The sequence below is a fragment of the Meles meles genome, chromosome 1 (genome assembly GCF_922984935.1).
Source record: "Meles meles chromosome 1, mMelMel3.1 paternal haplotype, whole genome shotgun sequence".
NCBI lineage: Eukaryota > Metazoa > Chordata > Mammalia > Carnivora > Mustelidae > Meles > Meles meles.
The window spans coordinates 162,214,227-162,238,463 of NC_060066.1; the positions used below are offsets into that span (position 1 = coordinate 162,214,227).

General features: G+C 41.8%; 1 protein-coding gene across 3 annotated transcripts in view; it reads right to left on the bottom strand.

Moving 5' to 3' along the window:
• Positions 1-24,237, bottom strand: part of PDE4B (phosphodiesterase 4B) — a 567,587-nt gene that overhangs the window by 95,664 nt on the left and 447,686 nt on the right. For all 3 annotated transcript variants that reach the window (XM_046017685.1, XM_046017679.1, XM_046017692.1), the window contains 3 exons: positions 18,037-18,073; positions 17,838-17,908; positions 8,300-8,352 (listed from right to left, as the gene is read on the bottom strand). In XM_046017685.1, the coding sequence (XP_045873641.1) occupies positions 8,300-8,352; positions 17,838-17,908; positions 18,037-18,073 (161 nt within the window). The remainder of the gene's footprint in view (positions 1-8,299; positions 8,353-17,837; positions 17,909-18,036; positions 18,074-24,237) is intronic.

Here is a 24,237-nt window from a genome sequence, read left to right on the forward strand (position 1 = left end):
AGGCCTGGGCTCTTAGCTTTCACACACTGATCACATGCTATGTGCTGGGAGCTATGGGAAACATTTTGCATAGGATGATTAATAACACGATACTAATACTGACACTTTTCTAAGTGTCAGGAACTATTCTAAGTGCTTTTTGTACGTCTACACAGTTAATCCTTACAACCAATATATGAGGTATGTAAAACGTCCACCCCAATTTTGGAGATGAGGAGATTGGGACATGAAAGGTTAAGCAATTTGTCCCAAGGTCACAAACTAATGGAGCTGGGATTTGAAAGGGGCAGTCTGGCTCCAGAGTCTTTACTTTTAACCACTACATGCATAGATATCTTTTCTTATTCAACCCTCCCAGCAATCTTACATGATAGAATATTAAAACACCTACTTTCTAGACAAAACAAAACAAAACTTAGTTTCTGAGAAGTAACTTGTTTAAGATATTGGCCCAGGGATTCTCATCCCAATTCAGTTCAATATACTAACTGAGGATCTACTTTGTGCCAGGCACTGTACTAGGCATCAAGCGATAATACGGAGTAATAAGTTGGTCACATTTAGTAAATTTTTTACTATTTATTTATTTTAACACTGTCATTTTTATGGTATTTATTAACACTGCCTGAAGTAATGGATGATAAAGAGCTTACTTCAAGTGAAAAAAGTTACGTGTAGTCAAGATTAGCCAGGAATGTCAGCACTGTATACATGCCTGAGAGCTAGAAGATATTTAGACCAGCCAACTATGAACGCTCTAATCCTTTCTGATTCAGGCATGAATATACACTCATTTGTATTTGCTCAGTCCATAAACATTTACTGAGCATCTACTATATTCCAGGTCATGGTTTATAAATTGGGGATATAAAAAAAAAAGATTAGTATTTGAATTTGAGACAGTCTTAGTTTAAAAGGGAATAAAATTAAATAAATAAGTACAGCACAATATGGCAAGTGCAGTAATTGAGACTTGGAGATAATTAACAATTGAGAGTAATTTTGGATGAGTTGCAGGGAGCACATACAGAAAATGGCACCTATGCTAGGTCTTAAAGGATAAGGAATGTACTTTTTAAATGAGGATGAGTAAAGGAATTAGCATTTACAAAGCAGGTGCTGTGTATCAGGCTCTGGATTGAGGCTGTGTATTTAGCTGAATCCTGACTCAGAATCTAAGTATCAGTGAGAGGAAAGAGCTGGTTCACTTGACAATGTTAGAATATCCCTGAGCTGAATATGGGAGTGATATTTTTGAGAAAAGGCAGCCCAGACAGAGGGAACCACATGTACAAAGGCAGAAAGGCAAGAAGAGCCTGGCATATTTAAGGGACAGTATGTTCAGGGCACCTTGGCCATCAGCTGTGCATGGGGCTTAGAGTGAAAGATGAGAACAAAGAAGGAATTAGAAGCAGAATTCTGAAGGAATTTGTAAAAAGTGGGGATCCTGTGTTGGAGGTAGATGATAGCCAACTAAGGAAATAACTATGACTGGGTTTTAGAAGAATAATTCTAGTACCACAATGGAGGTGGGGGGGTTCCAATGGGGAAGGACTGAGGACAACAGACCCAGTGGGAGGACCAACATAATGGTTTAGGCATGGGAGGATGAATCACTGAACTAAGGAGGAAGGGGTGAGGAAGAAAAGGAGGGGGATTGATTAGAGAAAAGGCTACAAGGATTGGCTGTTGGAGATGAAGAGAGAGATAAAGGATACTCTGAAGCCACTACTCAAAGCCAGGAATATAGGGGAAGGAGCAATGGTGGATGAACCAAAAGGGGTCACCAACAGTGGTCAGATGTCTGGTATTTACGTGCATACTAACTAAAAAAAGAAAAACACATATACAGAAAATGTGTACACACAAACACACACACACACACACACACACACACACACACACACACACACACTGTTAAGCAAATGGGGCAGTGGGGAGTAGGGCAGCACAGTTTAGAAAGGGAGATGAGAGCAGAAACCAATATGGCAGGTTCAGATGACCAGATCTGAAGAAAGCTGTCTGCTTAAGATGGCTCCCTACCTCTGAGCCTGGAAGAGGGGGGTGGGGGGAGGAGTCCAGGTGTGAGATGAATCTTTGGCTCTGACTCCTGGGGCTGCCCAGGTAAATAGAGCTGTCAGAAATACCCAGAAGGAGCCAGCTGTTTCCTGAAGGGCTCTCTCCCACATGCCTGGGAGCTGCATGACCAGGCTTGAGGTAGGCAGCAGCTGGGGTTTGGGAGGACACAGGCACGTGGGCAGCCTCCTGCCTCCTGCCGCAGCTCTGCAGATGAGGTGGCTGAGAGAAGTGAATCTTTCTTTCCAGCCTCCTCCTCCACCCTTGCCTCAGAGCCCCGGTGCCACATCACCCTGCAAGCCTGTTTCACAGATGAAGGGCTGCGGCCACGAGAGGACATAAATGGCAGAAAGGACCCAGCTGCGTGTGTGTGTTCAGAAGAAACTGTTTATCTGGGGAACTATATGTCAGACACAGCCTTACTGGCCGACAGGAGTGGTTTGCCCAGATAATTTATGCCACCAAATAAACATCAAGCTGGCTGTGTAGAGCTAGAGGTGAGACATGTTTTCAGAAGTGGGGAGCCACCCCTCATGGTCTCAATGACAGGAGATGCTTTTGCACACAAAACACTCAGGCAACAATATCTGGGCATCGCCTGAGCCTACTGTAACCAAAGAGAAAGAAAGGCCGGAACTAGAATGCAAAAGAAAAAAATAAACTGTGTTTGGAGATAGGTCTGCTACAATATAAACTTTTCTCTTTCTCTGGCTTACTGCTATAGCAAAACCTGATGGTTGTCTTTGTAAAAAACGTGTCTGTATCTAGGTCCCTGGCAGTGATTTGCCTCTGGGAGGGCCAGCAATCTATTTAATGACTCCATTGACGTCAATAGCATAACTGAAATACTTACTAACATGCATGATTCCAACTTTGGGGTGGGGGGTGGGTGGATGGTGTTTCTCAGCAGCGCAAAAACATGGAGTGGAGCCAACCCGGAACGGACTCAAGTCTTTCAGCAGCAAGTGAGAGATTAGATGCTGCAGATTTCACTGGGGTCCACTGAATAGGAAGCAGCATTCACACTAAATTTAGAAATTAATTTTGAACTGGTAGAATAGCCATTAATGAGCAGGGCTTTATTTCTGGCAGTGTTTGCTCAAGGGTAACGTTTTAACTGTTCACCCTTTAGTTGACTTGTCAATGTTTTTGCAACTACCCACACTTAATTTTAGACATATATGAAATAATTGCAGATCAATATAAATAGCTTGATGTTGATGCTCTGCGGCAAACTTTCAGAAGAAGGCTATTTTAGACAAAAGCAGTTTTTATAAAACAACCATCTGGGGACTTGGGGTGCCTGAGGCTGAAGCCTCTGCCTTCAGCTCAGGTCATGATCCCAGGGTCCTGGAATCGAGCCCCGCATCGGGCTCTCTGCTTGGCAGGGAGCCTGCTTCTCTCTCTCTCTCTCTTTCTGTGTGCCTCTCTGCATACTTGTGATCTGTCTGTCAAATAAATAAAAATAAAATCTTTAAAAAAAAAAACACAACATCTGGGGACTTATTCCCAGAATCACTGGGACTTTTTTCATGCATTTGCCCTATTGTTTTGTATGTAGCCTGCTTAAACACTTAAGGTGAATCATTAGGACAATTAGCCCAATAATTCAGGCCACAGAACCATCAGAACACTAATGAAAAACTTCTCTGAGATTTCTAGTGTTTTCTCTTGCTCCTTTCAGTTCTTTCTTCTTCTCCTGCCACCACCCCACCCTTCTTTTTTTGGTTTATTCCCCCCTACCCCCAGTCTCTCCTTTGTCATGCATGGCCATGGCCTTTGGCAACAGGATTGATTTTATTCGTATTTGTCCATAAGTGTTGTAATCCCACCTCAGAGCTCTTGCTTAATGTAGAAACCAAGCAAACGTCGTGCTTATGCCAGGCTTCATTTCCAGTCATCTGACACAGGCCACTGATGTGGTTCTCAGAGAGCCCTTTACTAGTGAGCACATACAGTCCATCTCTCATCCCAGGCCCTGGCAGCTCTGGCAAGGAATGAGAACTCGGCCGGTGTCATGACTTTCTGAAATTCTTAGAATCCGAGACAACTCTCTGAGACCCTTGTCTGCTCCTCGAACAGTCCCTATATCTGGCACACCCCCATGAGCTTTCAAGGAGATATTCATAATCAAGTAAAGATAGGGGAGGAACTCATACTGAGAAATAGGCTTCTTAGCAGAAAGCCCCTTCTTCTGTTTTATCAACTAGTAAAAGCATCATTTCCTCCCCACAGAATGGCCTGGACACATAATAGAAGAAAGGGATTCCCATGAGCACTGACTATTTGAGTCTGTTTCTCACTTAGGCCAATGTATTTCAGACATACTGGAAAGTCCTCTGTTATCACATTTTATTTCTCCATATACAGGCTTTTCTTGAAAAACGTCTAATGGACTGGTGTTGAAAACCCCCATAAACCAAGGCTTTGGAGACCCAGGCTGGGAGAGACTCTGGGTCTGAGGCAGTCCAGCCTGAAGTCCTCAGGCAATTTTCTAATCATCTTCGTGGCATGGTTTTGCTGTCATTTCCAATGACCCATGGACTTGGGAGTTGTTCTTTATGTCATCCGACGTGTTATATTGGTGATGTTCTTGCTCAATATGTTTATTGTTAAATTTTAGAATGGGAAGATTAATATAGACTCTCCCACCTTACACAACAAACAATTCGACTGCTGAAACATTGTATATACAATATATATTATCAATCAAGTCACATTTATGTGAATCAGAGGTGTTGGCCATTAAAAGGAATACTTCTCTCACCCTTTTGTAAAGCAGAGTCATTTTATAAAGGCTGTGAACCCTTGATGATTTATCTTTTTAGGAAATTCTTGCTTCCCATGACATATCTGTACTCTCTATTGAAATGCATACAAAGGCAAGGGATAGAATGGGTGGGAAAGTGAGACAATTATCCTACACACACACATATACACACACACAGTCACCCACCCACTCGTATACACACACACACATACACACACACACACACACTGATTTTCCTCAATAATCTGTTTTCTTTTTTTTCTGCTGAAAATAGTTTGAGGCCTGAAATCCTAAAAATGACTTTTAGTTTCCATGTTGAATGTGTACAGATGATAGAAGCCTGCCTTGTTTTTGGAGTGTTCTTTCTTCTATTTTTTTCCCTTTTTGTTCCAATCCTGACACAGCATGTAGAAAAGGCCTGGAATTCCTGCTTGTGAAAAGGCAAAATGTGATAAAAATCGAGATGTTCCCCACACTCCACAGCATTAGCATTTCATACTCCCAGGAGGATTTAGTGCATCTTTCTCCTTAAAGCAGAAGCATATCATTTCCATGCTGTTATACTTTCTGCATTTTAAATTCTCAATTACCTTACTCTGGCTTTGCTATTCAAAGTGCAAAAATGCCAACTTTTTGCATTTAACTCTTTTTGTTCAAAACCCACAGGACCACACAATTATATATCTATGTATGCTGTTAAGAGTGTGTTTCAAACCTCTTTTCATTTCAATGCAGTAACTGATTTTTTTTCATAACAAAAAAGCCACAGTTGAATTTTTTTCATACCTACAGAGATAAAAATATTGACTCATTATTAAAATTTAATTTATGAACATTTTTCTTCAGATAAACTCTGCAAACATTATGCAGTTCTGGTCAAATCAAGATTTACTGTCTTCCTACTACGTGAAAATAGCTATGCCAATGAGTTTTGAATGATAAAGAGATGAATAAGGTACAGCTCCTGTTGTCAAGGTGTTGCAAAGCAGGAGACACATTAGCCATGAATTACAATATAACCTAGAATGGGCAATTACACTGATTAAAAAAATATGTATATATTGGGATGTCTTTGCAGAGGAGGGAAACTCGTGCTGTACCTCTAGAGCTGAAAAGAGCAGTAACCTTGGCTAAAACGGTGAGAATAAAGTACTGAAGACAAAGCGATTTGCTTTTATTTCCCCCATGAATTACTTCAGTTAGTGATCCATTTGTAAGAGCAAATGTACCAATTTAACCAGGGGTTCTGACAAGTAGCTCTTAAAATGAATTGTATTCTCTTCATTTAGGTGAATGAGAAAAAAAGCATTTAAAAAATATTTGGCTTTTCCATTTCTCTCTCTGTCTCTCTCTTACACTTGCTTTTTATCCAAGAAGAGTTACTACCTAAGTCAGTCAGGCTTTCCTATCAAACTGGATTGTTGCTAAATGTGTTTAAATGATCATGGAATTCTTGTATCTTCTATCTTGGATTTCAACTGAAATGCATGAGTTCAACTTAGTGATAATAGATGAAAACCTGATCTTATTATCATGAAAAATCATCTTTTAAAAGCAGCACTCCAGCATTGAATTCTGTTTGCTCTGAGCTACTTTTCATTCCCTTTTAAAGTTTCTATTTAAACACACCTCTTTGTCACATGCTGATAAATATTAAAATACCAGGAAAAATCTGCCTGACTTATTTAAGCTGATAATAAGAACAAAACACAGGATGTGTGTGTCCTCCTTCCTTTTCTGGCTGTGGTTAAGCGTTAAGGAGATTTTGAAACCTATAATTACGTAATAATTGGTATCGCTACATTCTCTTCCCGATGAAAAGCCAGAATTTTTGTAGTTTGCCACAAAGACAGACAAAAACAAATTGCCTAAGTGGTATTGTCATTTCTTTGCTCCATTGTTTTAAAAGAATTTAGCAAAAGAATCCCTAGTTGCCAAGTGGTAGTTACAGTGCCAATAATCACAAAATGATCTTTCCAACAACATCTCTGGCTAATGAGCTAATTTATAGAGCCATAAATATCACATATTCTCCTAATGTTTGTCAGTATTTATTACAAGAAAAAGAAAACAGTTTAAATATTCAAATTGATGTCAAAAGCTTCTTAGCACATTTGCCTAACAGAAATGTGAGCGATGATGTCTCACTGGTGAGCTAAGATGATGAAATGATAGGAGTTTCAAAACCACCTCCTTTGATCTCCAACTATGTAACACCAGTTATATGTTCAAACAGTCTATTTTGTTTCCTTTTATCAAACTTCTAAAGGAAATAGGACATCAGCACACCAGGTTTTTGAAGCCTGGGGACGGAGTACTATTTTCTTCTCTCTGTTTCATATCATGGGGCTCTAGAGGCAAACTTACCCTTACTTAGTATCTTCCTTTCACCTTGATTCTCGTTCTCAATCTTTTTTCTAACAAAAATATTTTTAAAAATGTGTACCATAAATACTTCTGAAGCCAATGAGCCAATGGAAACCTAGGTTTTTGTTCCTTTGTTTTTAGGAGTTGGGCTTTTATATTATTTCCTTTATCCTCGTAGCTGTGATGCCAGGGGGAGAACACAACATGCAAGAAAGGAAGATAGTTAAGGATAAAGCAAGGGGAAATAGCATAGCTGGAAAGAGAGAAGTGTTCGAGGCAGTGCTGTTTGGTGTTAGTGCATCTCAACAGAGCTCATCTGACTTGTTTCTCCTGTGGTTTTACTCAGGCCCACCATCACACTAGGGGGGCCAGAGTCAAGGTGGGAAATGCCATTTAGGACTTGTAACTGGTTGCATCTTATGTCAAGTAGAGTTACTGTTCGATCTGTCTCCGAGGGGTTCCTTCTGCATAGCCCAACTCTCCACTCTGCACGGAAAGCATATGCACAGCACTGAAAGATGAGACGTTGGGTTTCTTAAAACACACACACACACACACACACACACACACACATTTGAGGAACAAAGTTGGATGACCTCCAAAGGAAATGTTCTGTGACCTGGAAGAGCCTTTGGTTTCACACCTGGAAAGGATGTGGATTCAAGTGGGACCTAGAGCTGACGCTAGGAGGAAAACCACTAGCACACCCTGTGGGATGATCAGACCAAACGGGTGGCCCTTCAGGGGCCTTTGAAGTCAGCTGTCCTGGAGTTTATGGGGGCCCAGCAAGCTGAGGTGAACTTGTATTATCAGTGTATCTCCACCTCCTGCCTCCCTTCTGGGAAGCCCCATTACCATACATCCATCACAGCTTGAAAGCCCAGGTGCACGTATGACCGGAAAACTATTCAATACTGTTTTTCATTGGGTTTTATGTGGAATGAGGGAAAGCTCCACTATGCCTTTGAGAAAAGTCACCAGGAGACTTTAGAGGGCCATGATATGCAAACAAGTGCAATGATCCTAAAAAAGTTTCCACACAAATGACACCTTGATTATTTTGACACACAATGTGATTCGGCTTACCTTGCGGGTTGACTCTGGAGACAGGTGGCTGACTAGCAGCAGCTGGGGACCTCCTGTGGAGACCGAGAGGAAAGAAGGCCTGAGTCTTTGTATGAATATCACCTTCACGTCTCCCTACCTCTGTCCCCCACCCCCGAGATCACTGAGGAGTTTTCCAGGTCATAATGAGTTATCAGATGACATAATGCTATCTCCGGAAGGCCGTCTCCCATAACACTGGTAGATGACTGCAATCCCCTCACAGCCAGATGGCCTGGAATTTCCCTAGGCTCCAACTCTTCAGGAAGGAAGTCATTTACTCCAGGTCCCTAACCAGCCCCCCTGTTTCAGGTTTCACTGTTCCAGGGGGGCCCTCAGACAATACACTCGCTCAGGAATAACACCGAATGTCAGAGTGGATCCCGGTTCCTTTGGCAGCGCTGCAGAAAGTCATGCCAGAGGAGTCCTTAGAGACCAATCAGTCTGGGCCTCCCTTTTGCACCTCAGGAAACTGAGACCCAGAGAGATGAAGTCAGCTGCCAAAAGTCACACAGGAACAGGAATCCAGCTTCCTTAACCTCTGGAGTGGTCTTTTCACAGAGGAACTGGGCATTATTCTACATTGTAATGAGCCTGCTGATGTCAAGAGTCTAATGAAGCAAGCAAACAAACGCAGGCTCCACATACACTGGGCTCCACCTTTTGGTTTCTGTTTTTCTTTTTTTCTTCTTCATTTCCCAATCCCGCCCCTCTCGCCTCACACCCTCCCCTTTTGCTGGTCTCACCAACCTTTTCATGCTTTGTAGAACTTCTGCCCAGTGCATTACAGGGGAGCCTCCCCGAAATAGTCTAGAGCAGTGGCCTCAAACTGTGGGATCATCAGAATCACCTAAAAGGCTTTGCTAACACCCACTGCTAGACGCAGTCCCTGGGGCATTTGATAGACCAGGCCCGGGGGGAGCCTGACAGGATGCATTTCTAAAAGTGCCCGGCGGTACTAATACTGCTGGTCTGGGAGCCCATTTTCAGAGCCACTGGAAGAGAGGGAAGTCTGCCCCAGTACAAAGCAATAGGATATTAGCAACAAGCGAGAGAGGGAGATGCGAGGCCAGTCAGTAGTTCTCAAGCATGGATGAGTGTCTTACTCACTTGGCGAGCCATTAAAACTATGATTCCCTTCCCCATCCCCGGAGAGGCTATTGCAGTATCTGGGAATCTGTATTTTTCACATAAATCTGTGAATTCTGATGCACAACCACGTTTTAGGAAGGAAGCCATGTTCTAAATGACAGAGAATGGCCTGCAAGGATATTGTGGAGAAAGGGTCTCGCTACTGGGATGGCCACAAGTTCTCTTCCCAGATCCATCAGGGGCCATTTAGCTTCTAGGTAGCACATCTGATAGCTGCAGGCTCTGATGGACAGGGAATCACACTTACAGAACATTTCCTAGCTAGGTCATCCTAGGCAAGGGGCCTTTAAACCTTGTGGCCTGACATTTTCTTGTGTAACAGGGGAAGAAAATTGCCCTCCAATGAATGATTACTTTTCTTTTCTGCTAAACATCATGCTAGGTCCTTCTTAGCTTCCACTGGAATATAATCATCTCATTTTAAGGAAAAGGAAACCAAAGGACAGGTGAAGAGGTTAAGAACCATGCTGAAGCACACGTGGTTTGTAATTGGCATGGTTGAGATTCAAAGCTAAGTCTTTCTGAACCCAAAGTGCATTCTCTTTCCACTATTCCATCTGCTGATAACACCTGCAGTCATACTGAGGGCTGTTTTTCAGGAAAAGTAAGAGATTAAATTCCAAACTCCTTAGCTTAGCATTCAAAGTCCTCTGCTCTTTGGCCCCAGCATACTTTTTCCAGCTTATCGGTCGGAATTCCTGACATTTCATCTCAAACCATTGACTGGCTGTTTGATCTCAAGTATCTTGTGCTTTTCCTTAATAGCACTTTAAAACTGTAATTAAAATAGGCCTTAAGTAGCATTCAATATAGAACTCCGTAGTTTAAATATAAAATTTATGCAGACAGGGGAACAACTTCATTACTACTGGATCCCTGGGACCCAGGATGGTCCTTCATATGCCAAGAACTCAGTGAATGCTTAATGAATGGCATGAATGGAAGAAGGAAAGAAGGAAGGAAGGAAGGATGGATGAACGGAAGGAAGGACGGACTAACTCATATTTGCCTAGGCCAAACTTGATCACTTATGTTTCTGTGAATATGTGCTATCCCTCTCCTTTCCTCGCCACTCAGGCTATTCCTCTGGAAGGGCAGCTCTCCCTCTGCAAATCCACACATGTAAGTATCATATACCTTTCTGTGATTTTGTGATTTAGAATAAGGAATGTATATTTGATCTTTGTCTTCATTCTTACCACAGAGGTCCTAAAACTCTTGGAAAGTTGAAGAGTTATAAAAAGCGTCCTTTGCTATGTTAATGAGATTTATGGAAAGCCTCTAGGTAATCTAAAGATGGGGGCTGACTGCCAGGGGAGCCGCCTGACTAGAGGGCTGGCATTTTCAGTTCCACCTCAGGCCTCTGGAGAGACGACAGGAGCTGGAGATTGAGTTCGGTCATCAGTGGCCAATGATTTGATCAATCATGACTATGGAACAAAGCCCCCATAAAAGTCCCTAAAAGGACTGGGTTTGGAGTGTCTCCAGGACAGTGAATGCCAGGAGATTGCATCTCTTCCATTTGGCTGTTACTGAATTAATTATATCCTTTTATAATAAACCAATATTCTAGTTAGTAAAATATTTCTGAGTTCTGTGAGCCACTCTAGCAAATTAATAAAACCCAGGACGGGGGTGGGGGGTGTGGGTCATGGGAGCCTCTGATCTACAGTCAGTGGGTCACAAGCTCTGGTAACAAACTGGACTTGCACCTCGTGGCTGAAGTGGGGAGAGTCTTGAAGGACTGAGCCCTTAATCTGTGGGATCTGATGCTATCTCTGGGTGGACAGTGTCAGAACTAAGTTGAATGGTAGGGCACTCAGCTGGCAGTAAGGGAAAATTGCTTGGATGTGTAGGGAAAAAATCCACACATTGTAATTGGTGTCAGAATCGTACCTTCAAAATAAAATGCTTCAAATTTTTTTTTTTGCAAAGGATGTCATCATGTTAGCTAAAATGGACCTCTCTTCTAATATCCCATGGTGCTTTGTATCTTTGTGGGTTATTTCCTCCTGTTATAACTCATATGTGTGCACATTACCCCCACCACTAGTCTGTGACCCCACTGATGCGGGGTGGGGGAATCCAGTGCTAACTCCTTTCTGTATATCCTCTGTAGGCCCCACTAACCTGCCCCACAAATAGTGGGCACTCCATAGATGTTGGTGAACTGTTGGTTGAATGAACCCTTGATGTGACAATCATTTGAGGAGCCAAATACCACATGAATGTTTTATCTGGTTTCCTTTTCCTCTACAGTCTCAGTTCTACATACCACTCACTATTCCCACAAACTCAGCATGTGCTCACATTACTGGGCCTTTGCATATGTTTTGCTTTGCTCACTCCTTTCCTCCTTTGTAAGTGGCAGACTCCTTCCCGGTACAATCCCCTCAGCCATCACTTCTTCAACTGTGCCTTTCCCACTGTGAGTAATCACCTTCGGTGCTACTTGTGGCTGGCTGCCTTTGCCCAGTCCTAGCACTGCTCAGACTGTCTTGCAGTTCCTACAGTTCCTATTTTCTTGTCTGTCTCCTCAATTCACCTGTGGGAAATTTAAGCAAAGACTGGACCTCTTTCACCTTAGTAACCTTGGAACTGACCTTTTTATATTTGCTATGATAGAGGTATTCAATAATTATTCATTGGATTAATAACATGTCATTAATAATTTTATTTTCCCTGTCTTCCTGAGTTCCAAAGAGGCTTTTGTGCAAGGAGACATGGAACGAGGGGACCCTAAAATGTTTGGGAATCTCGGCTTTCTTCATAGTTTGGTTACTCACAGGCACCCGTTTCTCGCAACGACTTCTTGAAAATGACAAAAATTACATAAATTCCTTTGTCCCAGGAGTTAATTTGGAAAACCTAGCTCTTATTTCAAGTTGTTAATTCAGATAAGCAACTGTGTGGGTAAGCTTTGCAAAGGCAAGAACCACATTTATTTGGTTTACCACTAATTCCCAAGACCTGGTGCAAAGAAGAGGCTCAACACACCTTAAATGAACGAATGACTTCTGGAAGCTGCATATCGCTTAAGGGCATGAAGAGTGCCAATAAGAAAGTGTCATGAGTTCTAGAAGAAAATGGTATTGGTTGCCCAGTGGTCCCTAACTTATACAAGAATCATAAGAAGTTATATGTCTGGATTAAAGATGGTGATATTAAAATGGAGGATAATTTGGACATAGCAGCTAATTTTTTACAGCCTTGAAAAGCACAGTGGAGAAAAAACTGGACTATGAATAAGAAGACAGGAATCCTAATCCTGGCTCTGGCACGTTCCAACTGCATAGCCCGCGGCAACTCACTGAACCTCTCGGTTTCTTCCTCACTTGGGGAAAGCAGGCGGCAACTAACATTTACTGCTAATTTACAATGTGCCAGCTCCTGTGTGAGCACTTGTACATATATTTCCTCACTTACTCTGAGGAAATTTGGCTGGGTTCTTTCCCCTCTGAGTGCTCAAGATTTTATTATTCTCAGCTAATTTAAATCCCATGCCAAAGGACATAAAGCAATGAAAGATATACATTGAAAACAAAATTAAGTGGTTATTAATTCTTTCTCAAAGATTACATGCATGTTGATTAAATTATGCCTCGGAAGAATATTGATACAGAGACGTTACATGATTTTCTGATAGCCACTGGTAATTTCTGTGATGTTAGAGGCACAGTTGAATGATGAGGGACACCTCTTTGCTCCCAGCTGCTCTATTCCCTGCTGATCAGACTGAAGAATGGTGGGTGTTCTCACTCGTAAGTGATTTCTCCATCAGCTGAAGCCAGTAAATGCTTTAGGGATGTTAATCTGAATTAACAGCTCTAAATGAAAGCCGTATTTTCAAAATTAACTCCTGGGACTAAAGAAATAATAGGTTTTAATTTGAAGCCAAGAAATACAGGCCCAATCAAGCATCTCTCAATGGAACATTTCATGGAAGTGCAAGGAAATCACCTCAACAGAAACTGAGATTTTCACCCTTTGGGTGGTAAAGCTCAGGCAGACAATGAGATATTTTTGTGCAGAGCAAAGAGCCAAAAGATAAAGGAAATCTTGACTTATGAGAAGTATAGTTCTATGTGGGAGTCCTTTTCATATAATAAACCACACTCTCCAGATGTCTCAAGAAAATCATTCCAAGGACAGAATTATGGCTTAAATGTTACATTTAGGGCAAGGAGTGGCACCCCTGGAACCCAAATCAAATACCCCAGAAAGCAACTTGTGAGCTCCACGAATCTTACAGTTTCAGTTGTTAAGACAAATGAATATGTGGGGGAAATGCTCTCAGTTTGGCGGACCCATTTTTCTTATCCTCGGTTTTCTTTCTCTCTTTGAGGATACTGACTAGGAATAGGATGGAATGCATTAAATGAACACTCAGTTTTCCAATCTGCCCCTGCTAGGCTGCTTCACTTATAACTAAAGCCCATCATTCAGTTCTCAGCCTGAGCTAGACAGGCAATCTCAACTCCTGGTGCACTCTAGTGGTACACGTGCCCTGACTTGAACTTGGATTAGGTGGTGTTGGTTTCAAGAAAATACTTGGAATCAATAAGAGGATCAACTCTGTATAAATATGGGGATGGACTGAAGAAAGATCACCAGATGCAATTACCCTACTGCTGGAGATCTAGTCTGTTTGGTGAGTATGGTTTGGTGTGGACTAAAGGCAATGTAAAGGGTCATGATTCGGAGAGTGGTCCTCAGCCACAGTGTGAAAATGGACTCAGAGTCAGCTCTGTATGTGACAATTGTGGTTTTAGGGTACTCTAGTTCCTGAAGTTTTATGTGTGTCAAAACCCTCAAGGCTGTGGGAAGACCTGATTCTCAAGAAAGTAGCTTGAGCTGACATAGCCTATTATTCAACATGGTTAGGCTGAATGCCCCCAAAGTTACAGGAAAAGAATATTCAAGTTGCTTGCTAACACAAAGTAACTGAAAACATCCCCTATCCTTGCCTTGGGGCTGTGCAGTACGATGACCTTGAGTCTTGCTAGACCAAAGGAGCCTTTGAAATGTATCTTTATTAATCTTTCCTCCCTAGTTCCCACCTCCATCATCTCTTAGTCCAGGGCTTTGCTCCAAATATTTTAATATTTTTAAAAAATTATTTATTTATTTATTTTGAGAGAGAGAGAGTGAGGGGAGAGACAGAGGCAGAGAGAGAGAAAGAGAGAGTCTCAAGCAGGCTCCACGTTTGGTGAGCAGCCTGAAGCAGGGCTCTATTCCAGGACCCTGAGATCATGACCTGAGCCAAAATGAAGCATGAGATGCTTAACCAACTGAGTCACACAAGTGCCCCATTCACTCCTAATACTTAAATTCCTGAAAACACTCTTCTAGCTTATGTCTCTGTCTTTGGGTTCTCTGACCTTCATCTATTCCATAAGATCTTCCTAAATGACTCTGTTAAAAAAACCTTTAGAGGTTTCTTCCCATAATCAAAAAGATGTAAGGGTATAGGAAATGCAAAGACGTTAGGTAACAGAAATAGAATGTATTGGTCTCTGCCCCCAATTCCTGGCACAGAGCTCCTAAAACTCTTGTAACTTCCTAAGTGATAAGAGCACTAGGAGCATCTTTTGTTCTAATGAGGCAACTCTGGGTAGGCTTCAGGGAGGGGCTGGTCATCAGAAGGACCAAGCCCAAATAAGGGCTTGGAGTTTTCAGCCCTACCTCTCATCCTCCAGAGAGGGGAGAGGGGCTAAAAATGAGAGTTAATAATTGATCACATCTATGTGATGAAGCCTCCAGAAAATCCCAATAGCATGGGGTTCTGAGAGCTTCGAGGCTGGTGAACAAACATACCTATTCTAGGAGGGTGATGCCCCCACCCCGTTCCATGCAGACAGAAGCTGCCATGTTCAGGACCCTTCCAGACCCCCTCTAGGTAGCTCTTCGTCTGGCTGTGCATGTGTGTCTTTATCATGTCCTGTAGTCCACTGGTAAAGGTAAGTGTTTCTCTGAGTTCCATGAGCCACTCTGGCAAATTAACTGAACCTGAGAAGGGGCCTGTTAGAAGCTGCGATCTGTAGGCCGTAGGTGAGCAGCACAGGTGATAACCTGAGGGGTGACTGACATCTGAGTGGGAGGCAGTCCTGTGGGATGGAGCCTTTAATCTAGGATCTGATGGCATCTCCAGGTAGATAGTGTCAGAACCAAGTTAAATTGTAGGACATCTAGCTGGTGTCCGAGACTTGCTTGTTGTTGCAAGAACAGGGGACCGCCACACATTTGGTGACCAGAGTGTCAGAAGTGAAGTGTTTTCTGTTACTCAGGGAGACTCCCAGGGAAGAAAAACACAGGAAGAACTGGGTTTTCCCCCACACAGGAAGAAAACGACCGTTTTTTCCTTACAAAGTACACTGCAGTGAGAGTCAGGATATCAGGCTTCAGGTCTAATTCTGCCCTTCACCAGCAGTGGTGTGTTCCTGTGGGAGTCATTTAATCTCCCTAGGCTTTGTCTTTTCATCCACAGAGTGGGGGCAACGGCACCTGCCATATGGAGCATTTATGGTGATTGTAACTGAGATAATGGATGTGAAAACTCCAAAGTGTCTCACTGTGTGGATTCAGGAAGACAGATTAACTATCAGTTACAATAGCTCACACTTATGGAGCACCTCCAATGGGCTAGATGCTGCTATAAGTGCTCTACAAATATCAACTCATTTCAACCTTAGAGCAACCCATTTTACAGACTGGGAAACTGAGACGTAGAGAAGTTGTACCCAAGTCACTAACTGTCAAGGGGTTGGGTTATGACATCAATAGGTATGGCCCCAGAGGCCCTAGTCTGTAAAGAAAAAAAAGGAATCTCTTCTGAAAAAATAATTTTCCCAGTCATTGGGGGGTCTTTCTCCAACAATTATTTGTTCAAAAATTTATATGTGTGATGAATATTCATGCAGCATACGTTACACTTCAGGCCTTTTGCTACATCTTGGAAATTCGAGGAGGGTCTATGTAATTCTAAAGGGGCCTTTCAAAGGACATGAGGTCTACTGGTGGGCAGAAAGCCATAAACGGTGTGATGAGGTTGAAGAGTGCTCTGGGGCCACGGAGGGCCACTCAGCCAGGCTCGGTGGGGTCCGGGGAAGCATGCCAGTGAAGGTGATACCAGAGATGAGCTGTAAGAGACCAGTAGGATTTATCCAGACCATCACAGGTAGGTGGAGAGAGACAGTTTAGGAAAGAGAACAGTGTCCACAATCAGGATGGGAAATAGAACATGCAGAAGACAATCAGACCACAGTTGTTAGAATGTGATCCCATGTGGCCAGAGACCTGGGCTGATTATTCACCACCATATGCTCTGGAACCTCCTACTTGAATGCAAGCTTTGAAAGGGCAGAAAACGTGTCTGTTTTGATCACTATTACATTACCAGTTTCCGGTAAAAGACAGTGCTCAACAAATATTTGTCAAAAACATACATGAATACATGAATGAATAGTATATACTAAGTAAATACTTTTCCAGTGAATCATTTAATAAATGAACAAACAGGGTGTATCACTATCAAAGAGGCTGGGCAAGTCTCTAGCCTGTGTCTACAGTATCAGATATAAACCCAATCAACTATCCATCGCACTAACTTGAGTTGGATCATGAGGTGCCTTGGGTGCCATTCCGAGGTCATTGATTCGAGGACCTTCTGAGTCCTGTGATGACATTTTAAAATGCTGGATAATGAACTGCACAGCACTTAGACTCACAGATGGAAATGACTTTGGAGGAGAAAGTTGTGCGGGAATATTGAGTTCAAACCTTTCATTATAAAGATGAGGAGATCAAGCAAGTCACATTCAGCAATGTTCATTGAAATGACCAAGGTTATATGGTTATTTGGGGGCAGAGAAGAAGATAACTTCACTCTTATTCACCAAATTATATGAACCTGTTTATACAGTATCAAAAAAAGGCAACTTGGACTTGAACTTTTTGCTACCTTTAATCTTGCATTTGAATCTCTGAGTTCATTAATAGCTATTCCAAAAGGATTTTAGTAGAATTTATGGCTGTTACTGCTAAGTATTCATACTTTTCAAAGTAGTAAATGTAAATGTCAACAAAAATCCTCATCTCACTCTTCCATTTGTTGAACTCTTTACCATCTACTAAGAGTTAAGGATGCAAAGATTCACGAGATTCGGGCTTATTTCTAACGTCTTACCAGTTCTAAAATACGACGGAGCTCCAACCTATTTTCAAATTTCATCGTGTGTCCTAACTCAGTTTGCAGGCCAAAATTTCATGCGATAGTTTTTGTTGTTGTTATTGTTGTTCTTTTTAATGTGGCTCAATGTTTTTGCCTTTATGGAAGGGATTCGTAACTCCACAAAAAGTCCATACTTACTTGCTGGATGCTCCATGAAGGTTTGTCAGTATGGTAAAGTTGTTTCTCACACTTCGCAAGCTGGCGAGGACCTGGAAGGACAAGGATCCGGATGATTAGGAACAAAGGGAGATGAAGGGGCAGGTTCAGAGGCCACACTTAGAAACTGCACCCAGGGGCAGAGGCAGAGAGAGCAAGCCAGGGTCAGCAGAATACATACCTGGGCAAAAGGTGTTACAATCAAGTCATCGCCATGTCTGGTGAAAAGAGAGAAAAGAAACACATAAAAATGAATTTGAATTATAACCAGGAGATATAAGTTGTAATACTAAACCATATCAGTGTCAGCAACACAAATGTTCCACAAATCCCTCTACCTGGATATAGGGCAGGACTGATCTGGGCATAAATGGGAACCTTAGGAATTTGGAAGAATAAAATAACAGGTTCATGGCTCCTGAGCTTACAGTGACACAGAAAAGCACTTGCAAGTAAGCGTATAACCTCAGGGTACAATCCCATTAAATAGCAGACCCGGTGTACTGTAATTCAAAGCGACTTGGTTGCCAGAGCCAGGAAATTCAAAGGGAAAGCTACTCACAAGCACACAGAGTTGGAAAAAATGGCCTAACAGTCTGGATAAAGGTTAACTTTGGATTTCCTGGCTTTTGTTGATTTGAACCACAGCCTTAATGCCATTTAAACACAGATCTCTGTCTGGGAATCCCATTACTTTTTGTTTTTAATATAACTTTTTTCCCCTTAAAGTACCCAAGGAAAAGCTTTCAATGGGAGTGTACAGACTGAGCCTACTATTACCATCTCTCTCTTGCTCATTTTGTCCCAAAGATCTGATTAAGCCGTACATAGTGTTATGCAAATCTATACTTAGGAATAGTCAAAAGTATGCTTTCAGAAATGCACTCTCTCTCTGGCACATACTTCAATAAATCCACCTAAGCCCACATTCAGCAAGCTGTCCATAAAGTCCTTAGAAGACACAGTGTCCTTAGCTGCAGCCACAAAATCAGGCCAACTTACTATCTGTGAGTCAAGACCGCTGCACAGAAGTTGGTTGACAATGAGCTTCCTTCACTGTCTGATCTTCTCCGTCCTCACGATCGCCATACATAAATGGTGCCTTATTGGTTAATAATGTGAGCACAACCAATGATTATTAGGCACCTGCCCTGTATCATTATATGGGACGCAGAGACGCAGAGCTGAACAACACTTCCGTCCATGTGGGCCTCTTCCCTGACACAGGCTTTTACTTTGGGGTCTTATTTAATATAATACTTTGCCTTCTACCTTGGTCTTTAGCTAGAAGTCCCCCTCTAATGCACTCTAGTCACGTTCTTGTGCATCTACATTGTACAGTGACTACAAAAAGAACACTGATGAACATTCTTTGGATGATTACCCTATGTCAGGTCCCACACTAGCACTTTATGCATATTATCTCATTTAATTCTTGTAACAAGGCTTAAGGCAGGTACCCTTACTATTCCCATTTTAAAGATGACATCAAGGCTTGGAGAAGTTAAGCCACTACTTAACTAGCACATGATAATTAGAAGAGCTAAGATAGTTTGAGTCCAAAAATCCGTGTTTTTAACCACTATATTACCTCTTTTATGATGACCCTGTGTAGTTGGCAGATTGAATTATACAGAACCCATGACCCACCTCTTCACCCCCGCCCCCCAGCTGCAACATTCTAGGGGAGACAGAAAAAATATTCAAAACACTGCAACAGATACAGAATGAGAAATACAAACACTTAATGGGGAAATTTAATGGGGTGTAAAGGAGAGGTAATAATTACAAATTAGAGGAAGTAGGGCAAGCTTGATTGAATGACTGGTTTTGAGATGAACCTTGAAGGGCAGGTTCTAAAAAGCATGGATGGGAGATGCCACCAATGAGAGAAATGGCAAGAACGAAGGCACTGAAATGGGAAAGTATGGAGCATGCTCCCTGAGATGCTTGGTGGCTCTTTGGGCAGAGCTGAACACATTAACTGGAGATGTTTCTAGAGGATAAGATTGGAAGGTCCCCCCCACTCATCTTAAGGGTGGTATGGACCACGGTTGCGGAAGTGGTGCTTCCACACTCCTTAACTCACACACTTCCTTAACTCACAAGGAAGAAAGGAACTAGTGAAGGTTTTGAGTGAGACAGGCAAGCAGAAAAGTGCTTTAGAAAGTAAAATGTTATGGACACCAAGAGACTGGAGAGAGGACAGAGCCAGGAAGAATGGTTAGGGGGATAAAGCAGTCATTCAGCTGAGAAGAAATCGGTGAGGCACAGGAAGAAACAGGAAAAGACAATTTGAAGAGACCTTAAAGGGTCTTGCCAAGGACTCAGCATTTAATTGGCTCAGAGATCATAGAGAAATACTACTTCGGTTTAAAAAATGGGTGTGTGGGAAAATAGTGAAGTCATGAGCAAAAATAAGAAAGTAAGGAGAACATGGGGGAGGAGATGTGTCTCTTTCCCACAAGCTGAATCTTAAGATCCTCTCTCATATCCCAGTGGAGACATCAAGCAGGAAGACTGAAATATGGGAACTGGAGCTATATATTTCAGAGTTACCTACAACAGTGGGGGAAAGTTAAAGCAATGGCAGAGAGTGGCTTCTGGAGGTGGGGGAATATAGAGAAAGGGAGCCCAAGAAAGAGCCTCAAGGTTCCTGGAGAAAAGCCAAAGGAGAGACAGAAGAAGGTGCTGAGAGGAGCAGTTGTGGTAAATGCAGGGTGTGAACTGTACGGTGAGCTGCTCCTTCCCAAGCCATTTTCTTGAGATGGACTTTATATGGTCGAACAGCCTGCTATTTGTTCAGATTTTGCCTATGAAGTTCACATTTTTCATAAGGCATCGCGGTGAGTTGGGGGATATAAGGTAATGGAATTAAGAATTAAGAGGTCATCTAAAGCTCCTGGATTTCGGAAGTCTAAATAGCCAACAAAAGCTCAAAACATAAACAAATCTTATGCATTTGTAGCAGCTGAAGCTGATGAACTGTTGCATGAATGGGGAGTTACTAAAATGGTACAAAGTGATGATTAAAGGGAAGTAAACACTAAGAGGGTACCATCTCAGCATGACTTAATCATCATGGAAATCCTAAAGTGTAGGAAAGCAGAATATTCAGAAGCAAGAGATGGACTTGTGGGTCCCCGACGTTGGTTCCCTTAAAGGATCTGAATGGCAAAAGCTCATGCTGTACATCAGGTAGTAGCTGCTAAAGGAAAGGATCCGACAATTTACAGGTAATTTATAGCAAGTAGAGGAAAGAAACAAAACAAAATTCCTATCTGAGTGCAGCCAGATTATTTATGGAACTATTCTAAAATTTTTAATCATAATTTGATATATTAATGATTAGAGTAAGATGGCATAGAAATAACAAAATTAATTATGATTAACTGTGAAAACTGATGTCCTTCATTTCCCAGACCACGAGAGAGGGCAACGCCAGATGTTCAGAACCAGGACACGAGCGACATCTAGTGACAAAATCAGCACATTACAAGAACTCTTAGGTCTTCAAATGAGGGTAGGTCTGCACTGAACAGTGAAATGGTTTTCTGGAAAGCAAAAAGGCTACTTCCTTCAGCTCTACGCTCTGGGTTCCATTAATTTGGTCTTTCCTTGTGTCATACCTACACATGGAATTTTCCTTAGACACTGGTTTTAGTCTGTCTTATAGAGAGACATACACTCTTGTAAACAGGAGCAGAGATTTTGGAGTCCAGAGAACATTGGTTTGTTCCTATTGCACCATTACTAGCTATGGGACATTAGGCAACCTCTCTAGGCCTCAATTTCTTTATCTGTAAACTGGGGTGTTGTAAGAATTAAATGAGTTATTATACATGTACAACTCTTACAACAATGCTTGGCACATAAAGGCATTTACTCATTTGTTACATTCTTATTAGTAGTAGGTATCGTTATTATGATAATTAAAGAATTGCATGTCTATCTTCCCCACTGGTGAGAACGTTTTGGGGAAAGTCATATCTGCCCCTTATTGCAGTCAAGAGAATGAATAGTGTACCTTATAGTTTATAAAGCATTTTTACATTCATTATTTCATGAGATAAGAGAATGTTCTTGACCCTAAAATGTGGTGCAACCAGCTATTTTGTCAAGCCTGAAACCTCCCCCCACAGTCAGTCACCAGACCCTGCTTATGCTAACTTGCAAATATTTGATTAATTTTTAATAATCTCACCAGATCTGCTCTAATATAGTTCCCTACCCTCTATTATTTGGATTACCAAAGCAGCCTTCCACTTGGCTCTTGGGCACCAGTCTTAAGGCTTGTCCACTGTACAAGCCACTCTTCACTGTAATTAGAACTATCTTCCAGAAACATTCACCGGATTATGTATTTTCCTGCTTAAAAACCTTTAGTAGCTTCCCACTGATTTCCTTCAGCAGAAAGACCAACTCCTTTGGAGAGGCGCTTCCCGACGAGGTTCCTGCTCACTCCTCCAGCCTTGCCTCCCACCACTTCCTCATCCCTGCCTCAGCTGCACTGAGCTGAGCTTCTCCATAATGCTCCTGACCACTAGAAAGTAGTGAGCACACGGCCCTTCTGCCTGCATAACTCTCTGCCTGGCTAACTCTTCTAGCTTAGCTCTAACTGCTCAAAGTGGCCTACTTGCTTGCCTGGCCAGACCTTCCAAAGTCCTCTGCAAACCCTTCTGTGATTGCCCTTCTTCAAAGATATCAAAATTGCCTATAGAAAAAAAACTCCTATAGAGACTAATCTTTTAGCTCCCTTGAAGACACAGGAAATGTCTTATTTGTTAGCAAGTCCTTAAATTTAAATTTGAAAGTCTTTGTTAAAAGAAAGAATGAATATGATCCTCATAAAAGCTGCAAAAGTAGGTAGAACAGAGATTAGTATCATTATTTTTATTTTTCATCTTCATTTTGAGTCTGTATTTATACTAAATATCCATATGATTTAATCATCCACACTCCCTGGATTGAAACCTTGGTTACCCATTTATTAGGCACGCTACTTAACTTCTGTAAGCATCAATGTCTTTGTTTTTAAGACATGAAAATTATAGTACCAACTGGAGTAACATTATGGGAATTAAATGAGTTAACAGATGTAAAGTACTTTTAATAGTACCTAGCACAGAGGAAATGCACTTTTATTTTATGTGCACTTTTATTTACAGATAATTTAGACACTGTAAAAGAGATTCAATGCCAATGTCATGACATTAGTAAGTATGATGGCTGTAGGTCTAACTCAAGTCTTAAACACCACATTGTACTTTTTGGGTACCCCATTAATAAACTGATCTTAAATTTAAATGAGCAGTTGTTAATGCTTTTCTTCTTCATCCTTAGGTCTTATCTCTCTTGAGTGCTCTCTCTGGAGACCACTTAGTTCTCACACAAATGGTGGCTTTAAAAAGCTCTCTGTCTATACAAGTCTCTGCAAATGGGGTGACCAAATGAAGGAAATACGGCTCTTCCTTCCCCGTGGATTTGCAGATGGATTGTCAAAACTCCATCCTGTTCAGGGTGGTTCCTGCCACAGTTTTGAATAACGTAACTGGTCTCACCAGTTTCCAGTACTTTATGTTCCCATTGGGAAATCTGTACCTCAGTGTACAAAGGCATTACGTTAAAGATGACTACAACACAGGAACAAAAAAGAAATCAGCAGAGTATTGCCACATCTAGGAAAGCGTCCGAAATTTCCTCAGGGGACCCAATGATGATCTTGTTTTCATTACTAGAAAGCCTTATTTCAATCTCTCTTTTGTCACTAAAAATTAAAGCCAATTTTCCATTCACATTTTTACTCCTAATATCTTCTCACTCATTCTCCCTGCCTATATTTCCTCTTATTCTCCTGAAAGTGTTCAGATGAGAAATGTGGAAAAGCCAGTGTTGTCCCTACTACTGGGGTTTACTACAGAGGAAATTGGCAAGCTTTCCTGCATAAATCCATGATGGCGCCATGCTGAACATGAGGAGCTCCTGGGCAGGGAGCATCCTGCAGCCCCCACCCAATGGCCTTCACGTCAACACTCTAGACCTATCATTGTCCTTCTTTTCTTTGGCTCCATAGATAGAAGGCAGGAAAAGCAGGGAGAGGCTTAGGGGTTGCTGTTCTTCTATTCATTTCAAGTCACTCTGAAGAGTAAGAATCAGGTGAAATATTTTAGACAGCATTACTTCAGTTTAGTTCAAGCTACTTGTATGAAACTGGACTTTCCAACGCGGTCCCAATAAAATGAAATACCGGAAAAATCTGGATATTATTCAAACTCCTCTTCTTGTTGTATTGAGAAATATAAATTCCTAAACTGACAAATATGTAAAAGTTTTACGTAATGCTGAAACATTTGCAAAATAAAAAAAAAAATCACGCCGTTTT